This window comes from Lolium rigidum, chromosome 3 (genome assembly GCF_022539505.1).
Source record: "Lolium rigidum isolate FL_2022 chromosome 3, APGP_CSIRO_Lrig_0.1, whole genome shotgun sequence".
NCBI lineage: Eukaryota > Viridiplantae > Streptophyta > Magnoliopsida > Poales > Poaceae > Lolium > Lolium rigidum.
Window position 1 is genome coordinate 204,712,810 of NC_061510.1, and position 20,246 is coordinate 204,733,055.

Sequence of the window (20,246 nt, forward strand, 5' to 3'; positions counted from 1 at the left end):
AACGGCGCCGTGAAAAGTGGCTAGTTGCCGGGGTTGCCGTGTGTGTGTGCCGTTTACCTTTCCTCCCCGGCAACGGCGCCGGAAAAGTGCTTGATGTCTACGTTCCCCCTCCTTTCCCGTAGACGGTGTTGGGCCTCCAAGAGCAGAGGTTTGTAGAACAGCAGCAAGTTTCCCTTAAGTGGATACCCGAGGTTTATCGAACTCAGGGAGGAAGAGGTCAAAGATATCCCTCTCATGCAACCCTGCAACCACAAAGCAAGAAGTCTCTTGTGTCCCCAACACACCTAATAGGTGCACTAGTTCGGCGAAGAGATAGTGAAATACAGGTGGTATGAATAAGTATGAGCGGTAGCAACGGTGCCGAAAAAGTGCTTGGCGTGTAGTTGATGGTGGTGGTATTGCAGCGAGTAGTAACGCAGTAAAACGAGTAAACAAGCGAGTAGTAACGCAGTAGTAGTAACGCAGCGAGTAGTAAACGGAGCAGTAGTAACTCAGCAGTATTTAGGAACAAGGCCTAGGGAATAGACTTTCGCTAGTGGACACTCTCAACATCGATCACATAACGGAACGAGATAAATGCATACTCTACACTTTTGTTGGATGATGAACACATTGCGTAGGATTACACGAACCCTCAATGCCGGAGTTAACAAGCTCCACAATAATGCTCATGTTTTAGTAACCTTAAGTGTAAGATAGATCAACGGACTAAACCAAGTACTAGCATAGCATGCACACTTGTCACCTTCATGCATATGTAGGAGGAATAGATCACATCAATATTATCATAGCAATAGTTAACTCCATAATCTACAAGAGATCATGATCATAGCATAAACCAAGTACTAACACGGTGCACGCACTCGTCACCTTTGCACACATGCAGGAGGAATAAAACTACTTTAATAACACATCACTAGAGTAGCACATAGATAAATTGTGATACAACATGCTGCAATCTTAAAGAGATATAAATAAGCACCTCACTATACCATTCAATGAGTAAGTATTCTGTGAAATCTAGCCTAAGAGACCCACACGGTGCACACACTCGTCACCTTTACACACGTGGGACGAGGAGTCTCCGGAGATCACATAAGTAAAACTCACTTGACTAGCATAATGACATCTAGATTACAAGCATCATCATATGAATCTCAATCATGTAAGGCAGCTCATGAGATTATTGTATTGAACTACATAGGAGAGAGATGAACCACATAGCTACCGGTACAGCCCCGAGCCTCGATGGAGAACTACTCCCTCCTCATGGGAGCAGCAGCGGTGATGAAGATGGCGGTGGAGATGGCAGCGGTGTCGATGGAGAAGCCTTCCGGGGGCACTTCCCCGCTCCGGCAGCGTGCCGGAACGGAGATCCCGTCCCCGGATCTTGGCTTCGCGATGGCGGCGGCTCCGGCAGGTTTACGTGGGTTTCGTCAATTGGTGTCGAGGTTTTAGGTCACGACGACTTAAATAGGCGAAGAGTCGGAGTCGGAGGGCCGACGGGGGGCCACACCATAGGGCGGCGCGGCCCCCCCTCTGGCCGCGCCAGCCTAGGGTTTGGTGGCCCTGTGGCCCCCCTCTGGTCCTTCCCGGGTGTTCTGGATGCTTCCGATGAAAATAGGAACTTTGGCGTTGATTTCGTCCGATTCCGAGAATATTTCATTACTAGGATTTCTGAAACCAAAAACAGCAGAAAACAGGAACTGGCACTTCGGCATCTTGTTAATAGGTTAGTTCCAGAAAATGCACGAATATGACATAAAGTGTGCATAAAACATGTAGATAACATCAATAATGTGGCATGGAACACAAGAAATTATCGATACGTTGGAGACGTATCAGCGTCTCTGGAAGGTTTTCCGTATCGTGGCTCTCGGTACTAGGGTTTTCGCGACGAAGGCTTTAAGTAGGCGGAAGGGCGGAGTCGGAGGGCTGACGAGGGGCCCACACCATAGGGCGGCGCGGGCCCCTCCCTGGCCGCGCCGGCCTATGGGTACGGGCCCTTGTGGCCCCACTTCGTATCCCCTCCGGTCTTCTGGAAGCTTCGTGGAAAAATAAGACCCTGGGCGTTGATTTCGTCCAATTCCGAGAATATTTCCTTTGTAGGATTTCTGAAACCAAAAACAGCAGAAAACATCAACTGGCTCTTCGGCATCTCGTCAATAGGTTAGTGCCGGAAAATGCATAATAATGACATAAATTGTGTATAAAACATGTGACTATCATCATAAAAGTAGCATGGAACATAAGAAATTATAGATACGTTTGAGACGTATCAAGCATCCCCAAGCTTAGTTCCTACTCGCCCTCGAGTAGGTAAACGATAACAAGGATAATTTCGAAGTGACATGCTATCATAATCTTGATCAATACTATTGTAAAGCATATGAGATGAATGCAGCGATTCGAAGCAATGGTAAAGACAATGAATAAACAACTGAATCATATAGCAAAGACTTTTCATGAATAATACTTTCAAGACAAGCATCAATAAGACTTGCATAAGAGTTAACTCATAAAGCAATAAATTCTTAGTAGAAAGCTTTGAAGCAACACAAAGGAAGATATAAGTTTCAGCAGTTGCTTTCAACTTCAACATGTATATCTCATGGATAATTGTCAACACAAAGTAATATAACAAGTGCAATAAGTAAACATGTAAGAATCAATGCACACAGTTCACACAAGTGTTTGCTTCTAAGATAGAAAGAAGTAGGTAAACTGACTCAACAATAAAGTAAAAGATAGGCCCTTCGCAGAGGGAAGCATGGATTGCTATTTTTTGTGCTAGAGCTTTTCATTTTGAAAACATAGAAACAATTTTGTCAACGGTAGTAATAAATCATATGTGTTATGTATAAGACATCTTATAAGTTGCAAACCTCATGCATAGATTACCAATAGTGCTCGCACATTGTCCTAATTAGCTTGGATTTACATGGATTATCATTGCATAACATATGTTTCAACCAAGTGTCACAAAGGGGTACCTCTATGCCGCCTGTACAAAGGTCTAAGGAGAAAGATCGCATTTGATTTCTCGTTTTTGATTATTCTCAACTTAGACATCCATACCGGGACAACATAGACAACAGATAATGGACTCCTCTTTAATGCATAAGCATTCAACAACAGATAATATTCTCATAAGAGATTGAGGATTAATTGTCCAAACTGAAACTTCCGCCATGGATCATGGCTTTAGTTAGCGGCCCAATGTTCTTCTCTAACAATATGCATACTCAAACCATTTGATCATGATAAATCACCCTTACTTCAGACAAGACGAACATGCATAGCAACTCACATGATATTCAACAAAGGTGTAATAGTTGATGGCGTCCCCAGAAACATGGTTACCGCTCAACGGGCAACTTATTAAGAAATAAGATACATAAGTACATATTATTCACCACAATAGTTTTTAAGGCTATTTTCCCATGAGCTATGTATTGCAAAGACAAAGGATAGAATTTTTAAAGGTAGCACTCAAGTAATTTACTTTGGAATGGCAGAGAAATACCATGTAGTGGGTAGGTATGGTGGACACATATGGCATAGTTTTTGGCTCAAGGATTTGGATGCACGAGAAGAATTCCTCTCAATATATACAAGGCTTTGGCTAGCAAGGTTGTTTGAAGCAAACTCAAGTATAAAACGGTACAGCAAAACTTACATAAGAACATATTGCAAGCATTATAAGACTCTACGTTGTCTCCTTGTTGTTCAAACACCTTAATCAGAAAATATCTAGACTCTAGAGAAACCAATCATGCAAACCAAATTTTAACAAGCTCTATGTAGTTCTTCATTAATAGGTGTAAAGTACATGATGCAAGAGCTTAAACATGATCTATATGATCACAACAATTTCCAAGTATCAAATTATTCAAGACATTATACCAATTACCACATGAAGCATTTTCTGTTCCAACCATATAACAATGAACGAAGCAGTTTCAACCTTCGCCATGAACATTAAAAGTAAAGCTAAGAACAAATGTGTTCATACGAAACAGCGGAGCGTGTCTCTCTCCCAAACAAGGAATGCTAGGATCCAATTTTATTCAAACAAAAACAAAAAAAAAACAAACAGACGCTCCAAGTAAAGCACATAAGATGTGACGGAATAAAAATATAGTTTCACTAGAGGTGACCTGATAAGTTGTCGATGAAGAAGGGATGCCTTGGGAATCCCCAAGCTTAGATGCTTGAGTCTTCTTAAAATACGCAGGGATGAACCACGGGGGCATCCCCAAGCTTAGACTTTTCACTCTTCTTGATCATATTGTATCATCCTCCTCTCTTGACCCTTGAAAACTTCCTCCACACCAAACTCAAAACAAACTCATTAGAGGGTTAGTGCATAATTGAAAATTCATATATTCAGAGGTGACATAATCATTCTTAACACTTCTGGACATTGCACAAAGCTACTGAAAGTTAATGGAACAAAGAAATCCATCAAACATAGCAAAACAGGCAATGCGAAATAAAAGGCAGAATCTGTCAAAACAGAACAGTCCGTAAAGACGAATTTTTCTGGGGCACTTAACTTTCTCAGATGAAAATGCTCAAATTTAATGAAAGTTGCGTACATATCTGAGGATCACGCACGTAAATTGGCAGATTTTTCTGAGTTACCTACAGAAGGGGCTGCTCAATTTCGTGACAGTAAGAAATATGTTTCTGCGCAGTAATCCAAATCTAGTATTGACTTTACTATCAAAGACCTTACTTGGCACAACAATGCAATAAAGTAAAGATAAGGAGAGGTTGGTAAAGTAGTAACAACTTCCAAGACTCAAATATAAAACAAAGTGCAGAAGTAAAATAATGGATTGTCTCCCATAAGCGCTTTTCTTTAACGCCTTTCAGCTAGGCGCAGAAAGTGTGTATCAAGTATTATCGAGAGATGAAGCATCAACAACATAATTTTCACAATTTGTCACATTAGGCATCTTAGATGCTCCATTATCCATAGTGGTACTAAGGGCTTTGTCAATTTTAGGCCTATAATAATTTTTTGTCTTAGGCACTTTAGAGACATACATGAACTTTTGCTCCTTACCCACATAGGCTTTCTCCTTAAACTTAAGAGAAGAAAAAGTTGAACCCAAGGTTCCCATAGCTTCTTCAAGTTCACTAATCCTATGGGTTCGATTATCATGAGTAGCACAAGTTTCTAAAACGGCAATTCTCTTATTAATTCCACTTCGAGTTTTATCAAGTTTATCAGTGTTATTAAGTAATATTCTCAATTTAGTCTCAACACTTGGAAGATTTTTCTCTATGGCCTCCAACTTTTTCATGACATCTTCAAGAGAGATTTCAATTTTAGCTTCATTAACAGGTGGTACCCCAACTAGACTCTCAATAATGCAACTAGCTTCTAAAGCAGGAGTGCCTAGGAAATTACGTCCCGCAAGAGTATCAAGAACATACCTATTCCAGCTAGAGATACCAACATAAAAGTTCCTAAGTAGGATAATAGTGGAGTCTTTCTTAATGCACCTATGATGAGCATCACTAATTCTATACCATGCATCTTTAAAACTTTCTCCCCCTTGTTGCTTAAACGAACGAACTTCAACTTCAGGATTACTCATTTTTAGCAGTAGTAAATAAAGCAAACTAAATAAAGTAAATGCAAGTAACTAATTTTTTGTGTTTTTAATATGGAGAACGCAAACAAGACAGTAAATAAAATAAAACTAGCAACTAATTTTTTGTATTTTTGATATAGAGAGCAAACAAAGCAGTAAATAAAATGAAGTAAAGCAAGACAAAAACAAAGTAAAGAGATTGGATGTGGGAGACTCCCCTTGCAGCGTGTCTTGATCTCCCCGGCAACGGCGCCAGAAAAAGTTGCTTGATGGCGTGCAAGACACATGTTCGTTGGGAACCCCAAGAGGAAGGTGTGATGCGCACAGCAACAAGTTTTCCCTCAGTAAGAAACCAAGTTTATCGAACCAGTAGGAGTCAAGGAACACGTGAAGGTTGTTGGTGGCGGAGTGTAGTGCGGCGCAACACCAGGGATTCCGGCGCCAACGTGGAACCTGCACAACACAATCAAAGTACTTTGCCCCAACGTAACGAGTGAGGTTGTCAATCTCACCGGCTTGCCGTAAACAAAGGATTAAATATATAGTGTGGAAGATGATGTTTGTTTGCGAAGAACAAGTAAAGAACGAGTTTGCAGTAGATTGTATTTCAGATGTAAAGAATGGACCGGGGTCCACAGTTCACTAGTGGTGTCTCTCCCATAAGATAAAAGGCATGTTGGGTGAACAAATTACAGTTGGGCAATTGACAAATAGAGAGGGTATAACAATGCACATACATATCATGATGACTACTATGAGATTTAATCAGGGCATTACGACAAAGTACATAGACCGCTATCCAGCATGCATCTATGCCTAAGAAGTCCACCTTCAGGTTATCATCCGAACCCCTTCCAGTATTAAGTTGCAAACAACAGACAATTGCATTAAGTATGGTGCGTAATGTAATCAACACAAATATCCTTAGACAAAGCATTGATGTTTTATCCCTAGTGGCAACAACGACATCCACAACCTTAGAACTTTCTCGTCACCGTCCTGCATTTAATGGAGGCATGAACCCACTATCGAGCATAAATACTCCCTCTTGGAGTTAGAAGTATCAACTTGGCCGAGCCTCTACTAGCAACGGAGAGCATGCAAGAACATAAACAACACATATATGATAGATTGATAATCAACTTGACATAGTATTCCATATTCATCGGATCCCAACAAACACAACATGTAGCATTACAAATAGACGATCTTGATCATGATAGGCAGCTCACAAGATCTAACATGATAGCACAATGAGGAGAAGACAACCATCTAGCTACTGCTATGGACCCATAGTCCAGGGGTGAACTACTCACACATCAATCCGGAGGCGATCATGGTGATGAAGAGTCCTCCAGGAGATGATTCCCCTCTCCGGCAGGGTGCCGGAGGCGATCTCCTAAATCCCCCGAGATGGGATTGGCGGCGGCGGCGTCTCTTGAAGGTTTTCCATGTCGTGGCTCTCGGTACTGGGGTTTTCGAGACGAAGGCTTTAAGTAGGCGGAAGGGCGGAGTCGGAGGGCTGACGAGGGGCCCACACCATAGGGCGGCGCGGGCCCCTCCCTGGCCACGCCGGCCTATGGGTACGGGTCCTCGTGGCCCCACTTCGTATCCCCTCCGGTCTTCTGGAAGCTTCGTGGAAAAATAAGACCCTGGGCGTTGATTTCGTCCAATTCCGAGAATATTTCCTTTGTAGGATTTCTGAAACAAAAAACAGCAGAAAACGAGCAATCGGCTCTTCGGCATCTCGTCAATAGGTTAGTGCCGGAAAATGCATAATAATGACATAAAGTGTGTATAAAACATGTGAGTATCATCATAAAAGTAGCATGGAACATAAGAAATTATAGATACGTTTGAGACGTATCACTCCTCCTCACACAAAAGTTTTGCGATTTCCGCATTTGATTGGCTTTTTGCTCAATATCTTGTGCGGAAGCGGTCGAACTTCTGCCTTGGATTCGAGGTCATCTATGATAGATGTAAGCCGCTGTTTTTATTTCTTAAGAATACCAGTTGTATGCCGTGCCCATCCACAGAGGTGTTTGCGTACAACACACATCTTATTATTCCAGCTCTGTATTGGAGACAACCCCACAACCGGCCGAGTTCCCATATCTTTTCAACCATGGTCTGAAAACCTTCCCGATTCAAACTTGAATCGGCGGTTAGACGGAGGTCTAGGCACACCAGTGGATAATAAAATGGGAATGATCAGAGAACCCAATAATACGTTCTAGCGCACAGACCGTTACCACTGGAAATTTCAATTCCCAGTCGGTATCCATTAGTACGCGATCTAGTTTTTCATATGTTGGTTCCGGGAGATTGTTTGCCCAGGTGAATTGTCTGCCAATCATTGATACCTCCGTCAAGTCCAAGCTCTCAATGACCACATTGAACAAAAAAGGCCAATGATTGTTAAAACTGCCCCTACTCTTCTCACATGGAAATCTCAACAAATTAAAATATCCTCCTATGAGAATAGGATGAGGATTTTCCTTTGCTAGATTCACCAATTCGCGAAGGAAGGCAGCCTTATGAGCCTCCTGAGCAGCACCATACACGGCGACTAGACTCCAGATGAAATTGTCAGCTCTATTGCGGATGTGGAATTTGATGTGAAATTCCCCTGCCGAATGTGCTAACACTTCCATTGAGTACGTTCTTACACCGAGTAAAATACCACCAGATCTCCCACGGGGTGGACAAGATATCCAAGTAAAGTCAATACCACCGGATATATGGTTTAGAAGACTTCGCGAGAAATCCCTTCTCCCCATCTCGGAAATAGCCAAAAAATCCAAACTATGATCCCTAATGCAATCAGCAAAATGTAAGTGTATAGCCAAGTCACCAAGACCTCTGCTATTCGCAAACATGTCATTCATTGGGAAACAATTGGATATTTAGGAATTTTTGACCGTTTCCATGGTTTCTTGTTAGAGGGGGATTTGGATTTCCGGCGTGATGCTTTTAGCTCATATAACAAGTAAAGGTCATCCTCATCCAAACCCACCTCCGACACTTCACCAACTAGGTGAGAAAAAAACTGACCATCTGATGTGGCAATCGCTTCCTCCTCATCTAAATAGGTGGAGTCCAACATGGTCGAAGCTTTTGGAATAACCGTAAGACGATCAAATTCCATATGCTTCAAGACTCTAGTTGAAACAGATATCTCATTTACATTACTACCTAGACTCACACCTAAACTATTAAGCTTAGAAGAAATAACAGGTGATGAAAACGAAAGAAAAGATTTAGATTTATGAGAAGACTTCATACCAGTGTAATCGAGGTTTTGTGCCGCTTTACAGCGCATCGCCTTCTGCATGGTGTCCTCATCCGTCACCATCCCGCCATCCGCATCCATGCCAAACCTCCCACTCCGCCTGACCGGAGTGATAAACCAACAATGATGGGCACTCGACGGCACAGGTGTGGACAGTGGAGGCGACGATGGAAACGTAGCAGGTGAGGAAGGTGTCGGAGCCGACACCGGTGAGGCTGTGGGCGAGGTAGAAGAGGGCGCCGGGGCCGATCCTGGGCAGAAAGCCCTCGACCCCAAAGCTGTAGTAGGAGGGGACAAAGGCGGTGTAGCAGTCCCTCCCACCACGGCCGAAGCATCCAAGCACACTGCCTCCGCCACCGAAGCCGCAACAGTAGTATCCGAAGCAGCAGGAGAGGACATGGGCGGCATAGCAGCCCTCTCCGCCACCTCCGCACCACCTGGACAGGGGGCTCAGATGCTGCAGCAGCCCCCCAGCCAACGAAGTCGAAGTAGACACTGGAGGGGGCACGGCGCGACATTGCAGCCCCCTCCACCACCGTATCCGCAGCAGCAGTAGCCGGAGCAACTGGAGAGAGCACGGGCGACGTAGTAGCCCCCTCCAGCACCTCCGCACTACCTGGAGAGGGGAACACCTCAGCCGAAGCATCCCCCATCCAAACACCTCCACCTGTGACGCCACTGGATGCCGGGGTAAAGATGACGTCGCCCCCGGCATCCCCAGAGAAACCTCCTGTAAGACTGGGGAACCAACGTCCATCTCCAACTGAGACATTGTACACCGATTCACCAGCTGCGGAGATAACCTACGGACCCGGTCAACAATCTCCATGCCTCTCGGAGTCCTCGGATTAGCATTATATGGAGTGATGACCGGGCATAAGACAGCAAAAACCGCCACCGACTTTCCTTGACATGACGAGGAAAAGGGCATAGATGCGTCCACCTCCATATTAGAAGCTTCAACCACCGGTGCTCCAGATGGGCTAGAGAAGTCGTGATCCTTATCATTACCCAAGTCCTCCTCATCCATATCATCACCCTTCCGCCTCCAGAAAAAAGGAGTGAAAGACGGATCCGCAACGAAGTCCGCCGGCTCACGCCGGAACACAAAACCAAAGAGCTTCAGCTTGACAGCACATGCCACGGCAAGAAACGGTCCAGTGTCATCCACTTGTCCCTCCAGCGCCTTCGGATTGACCATAGCCACGAAAATACGCACCACACCACGACTACACAAAGTGACAAGATCAACATCCAGTGGAACCCCAAGAAGAGACGCGACCGCCCATAAACCATGGAAGTGTCTCACCGTATAAGGTACCCCCTCCACGTGAACCCACACCGGCTTCACCTCAGATTTGTGTTGAATGTCCTGAGGCTTCCAAACTGAGACCGAGGCTGTTGCCTTGTGAGCCGGAACACCCATCTGAAATCTATCAACTCGCAGCAAGTCCTCAGCCGAAGGAAACCCAATAAGAAAAGCATCATCCCCATGTGCAACAGCCTCCCATTTCCACTGCACATTAAGCGGACATATCCTCTTCATCAGATCTTGGATCGCCTTTGCCGGAACTTTATCACCCGAGATAGTCACTAGGGCTATAGGAGAACAAGTCGGTGCAAGATGAGCCTTATGCACACTATCAGGCAAACAAAGCAGCGCATCATCTGTCTAAGTCTACCATGTTGAGATGAGATGAGAACAATATCATTATGCACACAACCAACCAAACAAACATCATTAGAGCTCATGCATGCAGTGCAACCAGACAGCAGTTTCCCGTTTATGCTTTCATGCGGGAAATTGTAATATAGTACCAAACGACATTTTCAGAGTGCATGCAACCAAATAGTTGCAACAAGAGATGAGTTTCTTCACACAGAGTGCATTTTCAGGCATTAATGATATTTTCAAGCAATGGAATCGCGTGTTCGAAAGAAATTCAAACATTTTCAGAGTCATAGCCATCAAAGAATTTAGGAGACGAGAGAACCAACCTGAGATTGGATGGTTAGGAGGATGGTTGCATCCCCAGTCCACCAGAGTTCAAACCCCAGGTTTGACATATGTGTGTCTCATAAAGGCGGAATATTCATTCAGTGGGAGAGCGACGTTCCCATCGACAGCGAGGCGCCTGTGGTGACTTCGTCAATTTCAAGATCCAATTCGCCGGTTCAGTCTTCCGGAGGTGCTCATAGGGGTAGGGTGTGCGTGTGTGTGTTCATAGGGGTGAGTGTATACGCGTGTATGTGAGCGTCCACGTTTGTATTGTGTTTCTCAAAAAAAATGAATTTGGGAGACGAAAAAAAATGAAAAAACTAGAACGAGATAAGAATTACAAAATCATTTATGTACGAAATTCTTCGGCTTGGCAATGGAGAGCTCCTCCAGCCACTCCAGAATCCTGCTCCTCCGTATCGTGCCCCGTCCGCTCTTCACGTCCCCTTTCTTCGTCTCTTCCGCCTTCTTCCTTCTCCTCCGCCTGGCTGCCGCCGAAGCTGCCTCCCGAGAGCTCACCGGCTCGACGGCGTCAGCCGAGCACGAGCACACCAGGCCAGCTCCCAATAACCCAAGCGCGAGCTTCTTATCCACGGCCGTCACCGGCTCCTTACCGGCGGGCCTCGGCTGCTCGAACCTCGCGCTCCGGCTCCCGCCTCTCCCCACTTTCCGGGACTCGGTCTCGCGCGGAGCGTACACCTCTGGGGCGCCCACGACGCCCAGTCGTATGACGTTGACGCCCCATGCCGCCGGTGGCGCTGACCCGGTGCTGCGGCGCGCAGCGGAAGTAGCCATCGAGCCTCCAGTCCGGCGGGGCGGTCGAGGTGACGGGCTCGGGTGACCATAGAACAAACTGTTTGTGACTGATCGCCGCCGCGGCGCGACGGCGTCAGAGGAGGCGCTCTTGGACGAGTGGCTTTGGGAGATTGATTCCGAGGACGCGCTCTTGGACGATGCGCTTCGGCTCACGCTGCTGCTGCTGCTGCTGGAGCTCGCACTGCGGCTGTCCGAGCGCGAGCTGAAGTCGCTGGTGGATGCCACCGTCGTGGCGCCGTCCAGCGAGTCCGATCGAAGCAGCAGGAGGGCGGACATGTCAGCGGCGGTAGCCGAGGAGAGGCGCAGCGGGAGTAGCTTGCCGCCGGAGAAGACCTCGCCGGCGACGCACATGTCAGCGGCGTCCACGCCGTCCGGGACGAGGCCCCCGGACGATGGTACACAGAACTCAAAGTCATCGGGAGCTTCCGAGTCCGAGGCCGAGTTGTTGGCATCAGCGTGACCACCGCCCCGCCGGCATTGGGGCACGGTATCTTTGCTTGTCATGGCTGGCTTCTTGTTTTTCTGGTCTGAAAGAGGAAGGCAGAAAGAGATGGCGAGGTTTTGCTTTTGCATTTGGTTTTCTTGGGCTCGGAGAGAAACCGTGAAGGAAGATGGTGTGATCGGTGAATGGTGATGTGCTCAGCTCTAGGTTGTGGTGCCGTCGTGTCTATTTATACGTGTATATGTTGCTGGGTCTGTTGGATAAGAGATTTGACAACGGAGGAGAGGACGGAGTCTGGGAGACAGGTAGACAGAAGGTACTCCCTCCATTTTGAAATAGATTTATTTTAGTTTGCCGTCTTCACTGTAGTTTTGAAGAATACTTCTTGCATGAGCACGTTAAGAAAACATATTTCCAGTGGGTTTTCGCCGCCGTAACAAATCTAGTGGTACACCATAGAATCTAACGAACATATATAATTGTTTAATAACGAACATTTGACTACAACTCAATTGCTCTTTTTATATTTTGGGAAGCTTTGACTCTCCCCAACGAGGGAGGGCGAGGACGGCCGCACCCTTTCAGCTCGTTTAAATGCTTGTGGTCGTCGACGGATGGTCTAAAAATCTATTTATAATTTTTATTAATTTTAAGATTTTTTATACTATTGTTCACGATTATGAGTAGATGGGTGGACTTTTCGCAAAAAGAAAAATTGATTCACACCCGATGCAATTATTAGCTTGAAAAATGGTGTCCACCAATCACCACCATAGGGCATATGTGGAACCAGGTAGAAAATTTAGTTTGTTGTAGTAGAGTTTGTTGTACTAGACAGACGGGAAGTCATTGCTAAGGCCGGAAAGGACTAGTGCACGAGAGCAGTAGCCATCGCCGATGAAAAGAAGCGTAGATCCGAAGGAACACAAACCAAATTTATCTAAGAATGAGTTCCGGTGTGTACCACCTCGGTTCTTATTTTTCACACTAATTACCACATTTAGCATGTTTTAATCCTATGCCCTATTCAATAGAAAAATTTGTGATACCCTTGTATAATTTTGCAAATTCTTATTGATGGACACCTGCTGTCAAATAGTACACATGGCCTTCCACGTATGTGTTTTTCTCTTTTTTTTTCCACGGGATCAGGCCCGTGACAAAAGAGAAAGACAAAGGCACCCCCACATATACCGGATGGCGCCTGCTAGATTGCTATGAAATATTCCCTCCATCCCACGAAATATGTCGAATGAAAATTTGGATGTATCGAGAGTTCTAGACACTAAATAGTAGTACGTACATCAAAATTTGGACAAATCTTCAACATGTTTCATGGGATGGAGGGAGTACTAAAAGAGAAAAAAAAACATGGCCAACTTCTACTAAATGGGATAATATGTTGGAAACTTGCTAAATAGGGTAATTTGTGTCACACATGAAAAGCTATGGGGTAAAAACAGGAATTCACTCTTTATCTTATTATATTGATCACACATTTTTCACTTTATACTTTTAAAATTGTGTGCATTATGTATGTAGAGGCCAAGAGACTTAAACTTTTTTGTGAATGCATTGTCTTGATACTTTTGCAAAGAACTAATGAAAGCCGACCACATTCAAACTGAGCAGTTCTATGGTTTTGGAATTTTCGTTACTTCACCCCTTTCTGTTCCCACTATGTTGTCTTCAAGCACATTGAGTATTTTGCTCGTGAAGAAAGCATGCAAGAAATACCTGGTTGCCGATACATTATCCTCGGAATTGATTTGATAACGTAGATGCCCATGTACTTGTCAATAAAGTCAATACTATTAAGAAGGCTTGATTGAATACAGCAGTATAGATAGAGCAAGGCAGGCATGTGGCGTGATTATGGTGTTAGAGTGTGGGGAATTCGGTGTGCTTATCGAGAGATCTCTCCAAGAGGGGTGAATCATAAGAGCAATTTGATGCAGCCATTTGTAACAATCATGGTTAGCTCGTTTCGTATGGCACAATCTCTTGGGTCAATTCACGTCAGATACTGTCATGCTGATACTACACAGTGTACGACGTGGTCTTGGCAGCACAATTGTCGATGGTTTGCAGTTTCCCGATCACATGTAAAGACAAACTAATCCGAATCTGAGGCACCGCAACAGGGTTTTGAGTATTCTGAATATCTAAAGTACTACTGAAAGCCTGAAACATGTGGATGCTTAATGCTTATTCCGCGATGAATCCAAGAGTTATCTTATTTTGAGCGCAAAGGCTGCAGCCGCCAATCCACAATCTGTTAATACAATCATTGATCAAGTCATTAGCAGACAAATCTGGCATGGAACGGCATGCTAGCCATATCAGAACTCATGATTTTCTTTCTTCGGTAAAGTAACTTACTCCGTATGAAATTCAATTTTGCCTCTTTCATCTGTTGGAAAATTGATTCTACCATATTCTCAAATGGAATGCCTCCACTAAGATCATTATGTCTCTAAATTAACAAAATTTAAATACAGTGGTAGTCCCTGCATGTGGCTCCATTTAGTCCCAATACTCGCAATTTGTAAAATTTTAGCCGTGTATTTGTCAATTGGACTCGATTTAGTCCTAAACCATTTTTGTCATCAAAATGATGCTGACGTGGATAACACTGGGACATGGGTCCCACTTGTAGGAGAGCAGCTGCCGTGGAAATCTGCACGTAGCCCCTCCTGCATCTAAAACTTACATTAGTGCTCCAAGAAGCTTGCTGATCACCCCCTCCACATCTAGTCAATTAACCATCGCCCCACAGTGTTTCAACTCAAGAGAGTTTTGTTCTGTTCAAGGGAGGGAAAAAGGAGGCGGTGGAGAGGGAGGCGACGGTGGGGGCGATTGTTCGACCAGAACGTTTGGCGATAGCTTGAGGAGGGGATACGACGTTGATTCGACAACGACGGACGTGTTGATCGCGGCGGTGATGGCTCCCATCTGCCGCCACGTAGGGAACCGCCGCCTTGTTTTGTTAAGCCTGCCCTCACCTCAAATCATCTGCCGAACGTTTTTTTTTCTTTTGCAAAAACGATTGACTTTAGGATCATTTCTGTAGAGTAGAAATGAGAAGTGCGTGATTATTAGTTCGGTTGATGATTTATGGTGAAATAAAGTTAGGTTTAGGGTTTGAGGAACTGGTTTTTTTTTTGGAGTATAGAATATCTATAAATAACAAATAGGGGATTTTCACACAAATAACCCGGTGGGAGATTAACCATTCGTTACGGACAGAAGCCGGCGGGGCTATGTGCAAATTTCCACACAAATAACCCGGTGGGAGATTAACCACTCTTCTTTGAGTGGGACCCACGTACGCGTGTCGTCCGTGTTAGCACAAGTTTCGACCGCAAACTGATTTAGGACTAAATCGAACCCACTTGACAAGTACGTGCGTAAAATTCTTCAAATTGCAAGTACGAGGACTAAATCAACCAACACGCACAAGTATAAGGACTGTTGTTATTCCCGTAAATATTGATCTAGTGAGGTTATTCTTGGATGCAGAAAAGGTGCTAGAGGCATGAATCCTAGTTTAGTAGAACGATCAATATCATCGGTAAAATTCCGTCTCAGCTTTCTAACAACAAGCTATACCAGGTGGTATTGCTCCAGTGCCCCCCCTCTAAACTTTGTTCTATTTAGACGGCTAGGATCTGATGATACCCCTTCGTGGGTTGACTTCACATGTGTGTTTGGTTCATGGGTAAATATGTACAGGATGGGATGGGATAAAATATGTTTAATTAACGATTAATCGAAAAAGATAAATATGACATTAACACACCGGTTAATATGTAATTAACGGGTCCTTTTCCCTTTGTGGTGGAGGCCGGACCTAGCGGGCGACCGCCTACCCGTGCCTAGCAAGGTCACTACCCGCACATATTTAGCGAGGCCGTTTCTGTCGACTGGGTGTGGCGTAGACGTAGCAAGCTCGTTGCTCGCCACTGATAAACTACATGTATACTTCTAGTCTGTATAGTTGTATACGTATATACCATGTATCTGTACCCTTGTATCTTCATATATAAAGAGGTTACAGCCGCCCGTATGAGGCAAGGCATTACCCCGGCATTACCCCCAATTACTCTACCCTACTATACACGTTTTCAGCCACGCCATGGAGGCCGCCGCCGCCGAGCTAGGGAGCCACGTTGAAAATCAAGCCCGCCGGTTACCGCGCCCTAGAGGCCGCCGATGTCGAGCTGGGGAGCCACGTGGAAAAGCAAGCCCACCGCTCGCCGTGACATGGTGGCCGCCGCTGAGCTGGGGAGCCACACATACGACGGTGGTAGGTGTCGGAGTCGCGTCGATGGCCATGAATTCTCAGGCGGCTAGTGAGATTAGTCATGAAATTCACGGATCATATGGTCCAGCCTTTCTCAGAAATATTCAGCTTTTGAGATGGGATCATCTATATTTTCTGGTCACGAACCAAACACACCTTTACCACCTGAACGTTATTCGCAGGGAAACACCGGAGCACAGCCCATACCAGGTTGACCTTTCGAAACCAAAGACCCAAAGAATTGGTTCGTCATTGATATAATGGGCGCCACGTACGGTGTGAAGAGGCCGGTTGAAATGATGGAGGCTGGTGGTGGGGGGCAAAGTCGACAGGACGACAGAAGGCGCCATCCGGGCACGCGCCATCGAAATGTTTGCCGACCGAGCACACCCTAGCTTAGCTTAGCCGGCCTCCCACCTTTTGGATCGTGCGCGGCGCGGCCGTACCAAGTTGGACGCGACGGCGCAACCTTTCTCCTCCAGCGCCGGTGATGGGGAACAGGTAGTGGGCGTCTTTTCTGATGAAAAGCGCGACAACGATGTGGTGTCCCTCGAACTGCTTCACATATGATGGATACCAACTTTTTGGTACGCATTTGCAGTTTGCATTTGTTCGCAGCAAGCAGCAAGAGGTTGGCTGGCTGGTTCGTGGTTGCAAAGGTAAGATGAGGTCGACATGGCTGTGCTGCCATTCTCCGATGGATCATGCATGGTTGGCCATCGATGCATTTCCTAGTGATGTTCTGGTCCCCAGCCCTTGAGTGACCCCACTTCGGCTGTTCACTTTGTCCCTAATCATGCGGTCACGGACTCACGGTGGTATGCAAATGAATAAACAAAAATATTTAGATGGAAGAATGATGTGTTACAGTCACTACTTTGGAGCACAAGAGAGAGGTACATGCATGATTTGAACAGGAACCGCGGGGAAGCTTGGAACATTAGTCCATAAACATAAAGTTATACTTATATATTGCTTAAATATTTACTTCCTTGTGTACAGTTCATAAGGTTTGCATGTATTTCAAGAAAAAAACCGTTGATATGAATATGAACTATATGTTTGGAAACTTCTTTTGTTAACTAATGTTTCAGGAAAGTTTCCAATGGTGTAATTTTAATAGCATGTATCTCATATTTTGTAACAGAAATTGATAGTTTTTTCTTATAAATTATGTGTGGTCATTATGTACCGGAGGAAGTTCTTTTTGTGTGTGTGTGTGTGAGCGCGCTTGTGTGTTCACTCTTTATCATGAATTGTATGACTCCGATTCACCTTTTCCGTGTATTTTGATTTTTTTATTTCTTTCATTTTACGCATAACCAACTAAAAAGGATGTATCGTTACATACAACAAAAATTATGGTTTTATCTCCATGTGTTTGACTTTGTTTTAACTTGACCTTCTTCTAACCCTTTACACACGTGGTTTGAACAGGAAACGCGGGGAAGCTTGGAACATTAGTACAAAGGACAAGCATAAAGTTATATTTAATTATTTGTTGCTTAAATATTTACTTCCTCTTATATGGTTTTATCTTCATTTCAGATAAAGGAAATATATTAATATCAAAAGATACCAATTACACCCAGCCTCTGGAACAACGCCACTCTAATGGCAGTACGAATGCACACAATCAAAAAAGAGTAAAGAAAACTAAGAAATAAAAGTCCCACTACAGCCTTCTAGACCTAACAATAGCAATACAACCATCACTGTTACAACACCTGAAGTACAGACTCTCCAAAAGCGACGCCTCCAAGAAGGAAACAATGCACCTGCGCCATCGTCGCCCGACCAAATGATAGGGCAAAGGTGGCCGATCTTTCGATGAGACGAGGATAATTCGATTTGTTGGTGGAGTTCGTGCTTGACGATCCGACTACACGTGCAAAGCTCGTGCGCCAATGCAATCGCTAGGACAATCTCCGGGAGTTACCGATCTTGCGGATGCACGATCGACCGACCAGCGAGGGTCTTAATTCCTACCTGAAATCGAGAACAAGTAAGAACTAATATTGCAATCAGAATATTGCGGATATAGATGAAAGCTTTATTGAAAAGGTGGGATTCCGAATAGTCGGTCTTGTTCTAGGCGTTGGCCTCAAAAGAAGTACACGAGAGTTGCAGCAATGGCTAACTTTTAATCTAATCAAAATCCGAGTTCTAATGACGGCTACAGATGGATATATATGGGGAAGTGAAGGGATTTTCGTCCAACCAGCTAGGGTTGGCCAAAAACACCCCTAAATGGGCCTTCCTCCACTTATATGGCCTCTTAAAATCCCCTAAAATACCTAATCCGAAAATACATGGGCCTGGCCCATTAAATAAGGTGACGCAGCACCAAAACTAACTCTTTGGACGAATTTTATGATGGAGTAACTTGTATAATTCATCCATGCATCGTTGCTTCACTATGGTGGCTTCAATGTTCGAAATCCTCGCTTGCAACGCCATCCCGAATCCTTGCAGTGTCTGCTGCCATCTCCATGCACGTTCCTAATCCAATGCTTGACGTCCATGCTAGATCCATTCCTAAATAATATAAATACATTTGATTTAGGCAGCATCATATTCTCATATATATCTGGAAGGATTCCTAGTAACGAATGTACCTGAGATGTGGTTGTAGGAGTATTGGTTGTATCTATCATAGAGATGTCCTCATCATCCTCCCCTACTTGAATTGAAGTCGTCCTCGACGTAGTCTCATCTTTTTCACCAAGATATGCCTTCAAATCGCAGGTAATCATGTCCTCATCACCAAAGGTCTTAGATTTTCACCCTGAAGATAGTCCCCACTCTCAAAATAATGCCTCCAACAAGACCATTGCCAGACACAACCAGTTAAGGCCAGACTTTGGGTTTTCACCCTGAGAGATAAGACTCAGAACTTCTCCTCTGCTACCGCCCTGTTATCACCAGGATTTAACCGCGATCAGGAGGTGGGCCGCGGTCAAGGTGGGTTTGGAAGAGTATGTATGGAAAATCCTGGAGCGGCCTGACACGAAGGAATTGGGCTGAATTGCCCGTGTATCTTTATGGTAGATTGTATGTTAGATTAAAAAGTTAGAGTTTGTCTCGTGTACGGTTTAGTGCACGCCCGCATTAGAAAGTCCCCTGGACTATAAATATGTACCTAGGGTTTATGGAATAAACAACAACTCACGTTCAACCCCAAAAACAAACCAATCTCGGCGCATCGCCAACTCCTTCGTCTCGAGGGTTTCTATCGGGTAAGCGACATGCTGCCTAGATCGCATCTTGCGATCTAGGCAGCACAAGCCCCACGTTGTTCATGCGTTGCTCGTACTCGAAGCGCTTTTGATGGCGAGCAACGTAGTTATCATTAGATGTGTTAGGGTTAGCATTGTTCTTCGTTTAAGCATGCTTACGTAGTGCAACCCTTGCATATCTAGCCGTCCTCACGCCTATCGCAGGTGTGGGGGCGGCACCCGCTTGATCATTATTTAGTAGATCTGATCCGTTACGATTGCTCCTTGTTCTACGAGGATTAGTTTAATATCTGCAATAGTTTGGCCTTACAAAGGGGGAGGATCCTGTGGCACGTAGGGTGGCGTTCGCAAGTCCTAAACGGGATGTTCCTAGGATCAACTTCATGTTGGTTTTTGGCCTTGTTTAGGATCGGCTTACGAGCACCGTGCGTGGCCATCCGGCCCAACCTCGGAGTAGGATGATCCGATTATGTGGTGAAAACCCTAAATCGTCGTAGATCTCATTAGCTTCATCTTGATCAAGCAGGACCACCAAGTATT

The 20,246-nt window shown here is 44.9% G+C and overlaps 1 protein-coding gene across 1 annotated transcript; it reads right to left on the bottom strand.

The window, feature by feature from the left end:
• Positions 1–11,232: 11,232 nt before the first annotated feature.
• Positions 11,233–12,336, bottom strand: LOC124698860. Its single transcript, XM_047231271.1, has one exon. It carries the CDS (start codon positions 12,290–12,292, stop codon positions 11,249–11,251), a length of 1,044 nt encoding a protein of 347 aa, XP_047087227.1. The 5' UTR covers positions 12,293–12,336; the 3' UTR covers positions 11,233–11,248.
• Positions 12,337–20,246: the final 7,910 nt, after the last annotated feature.

What these genes read in the sequence shown, in the direction of transcription:
- LOC124698860 (XM_047231271.1), bottom strand. Translation starts at nt 12,292, where the DNA reads ATGCAAAAGCAAAACCTCGCCATCTCTTTCTGCCTTCCTCTTTCAGAC.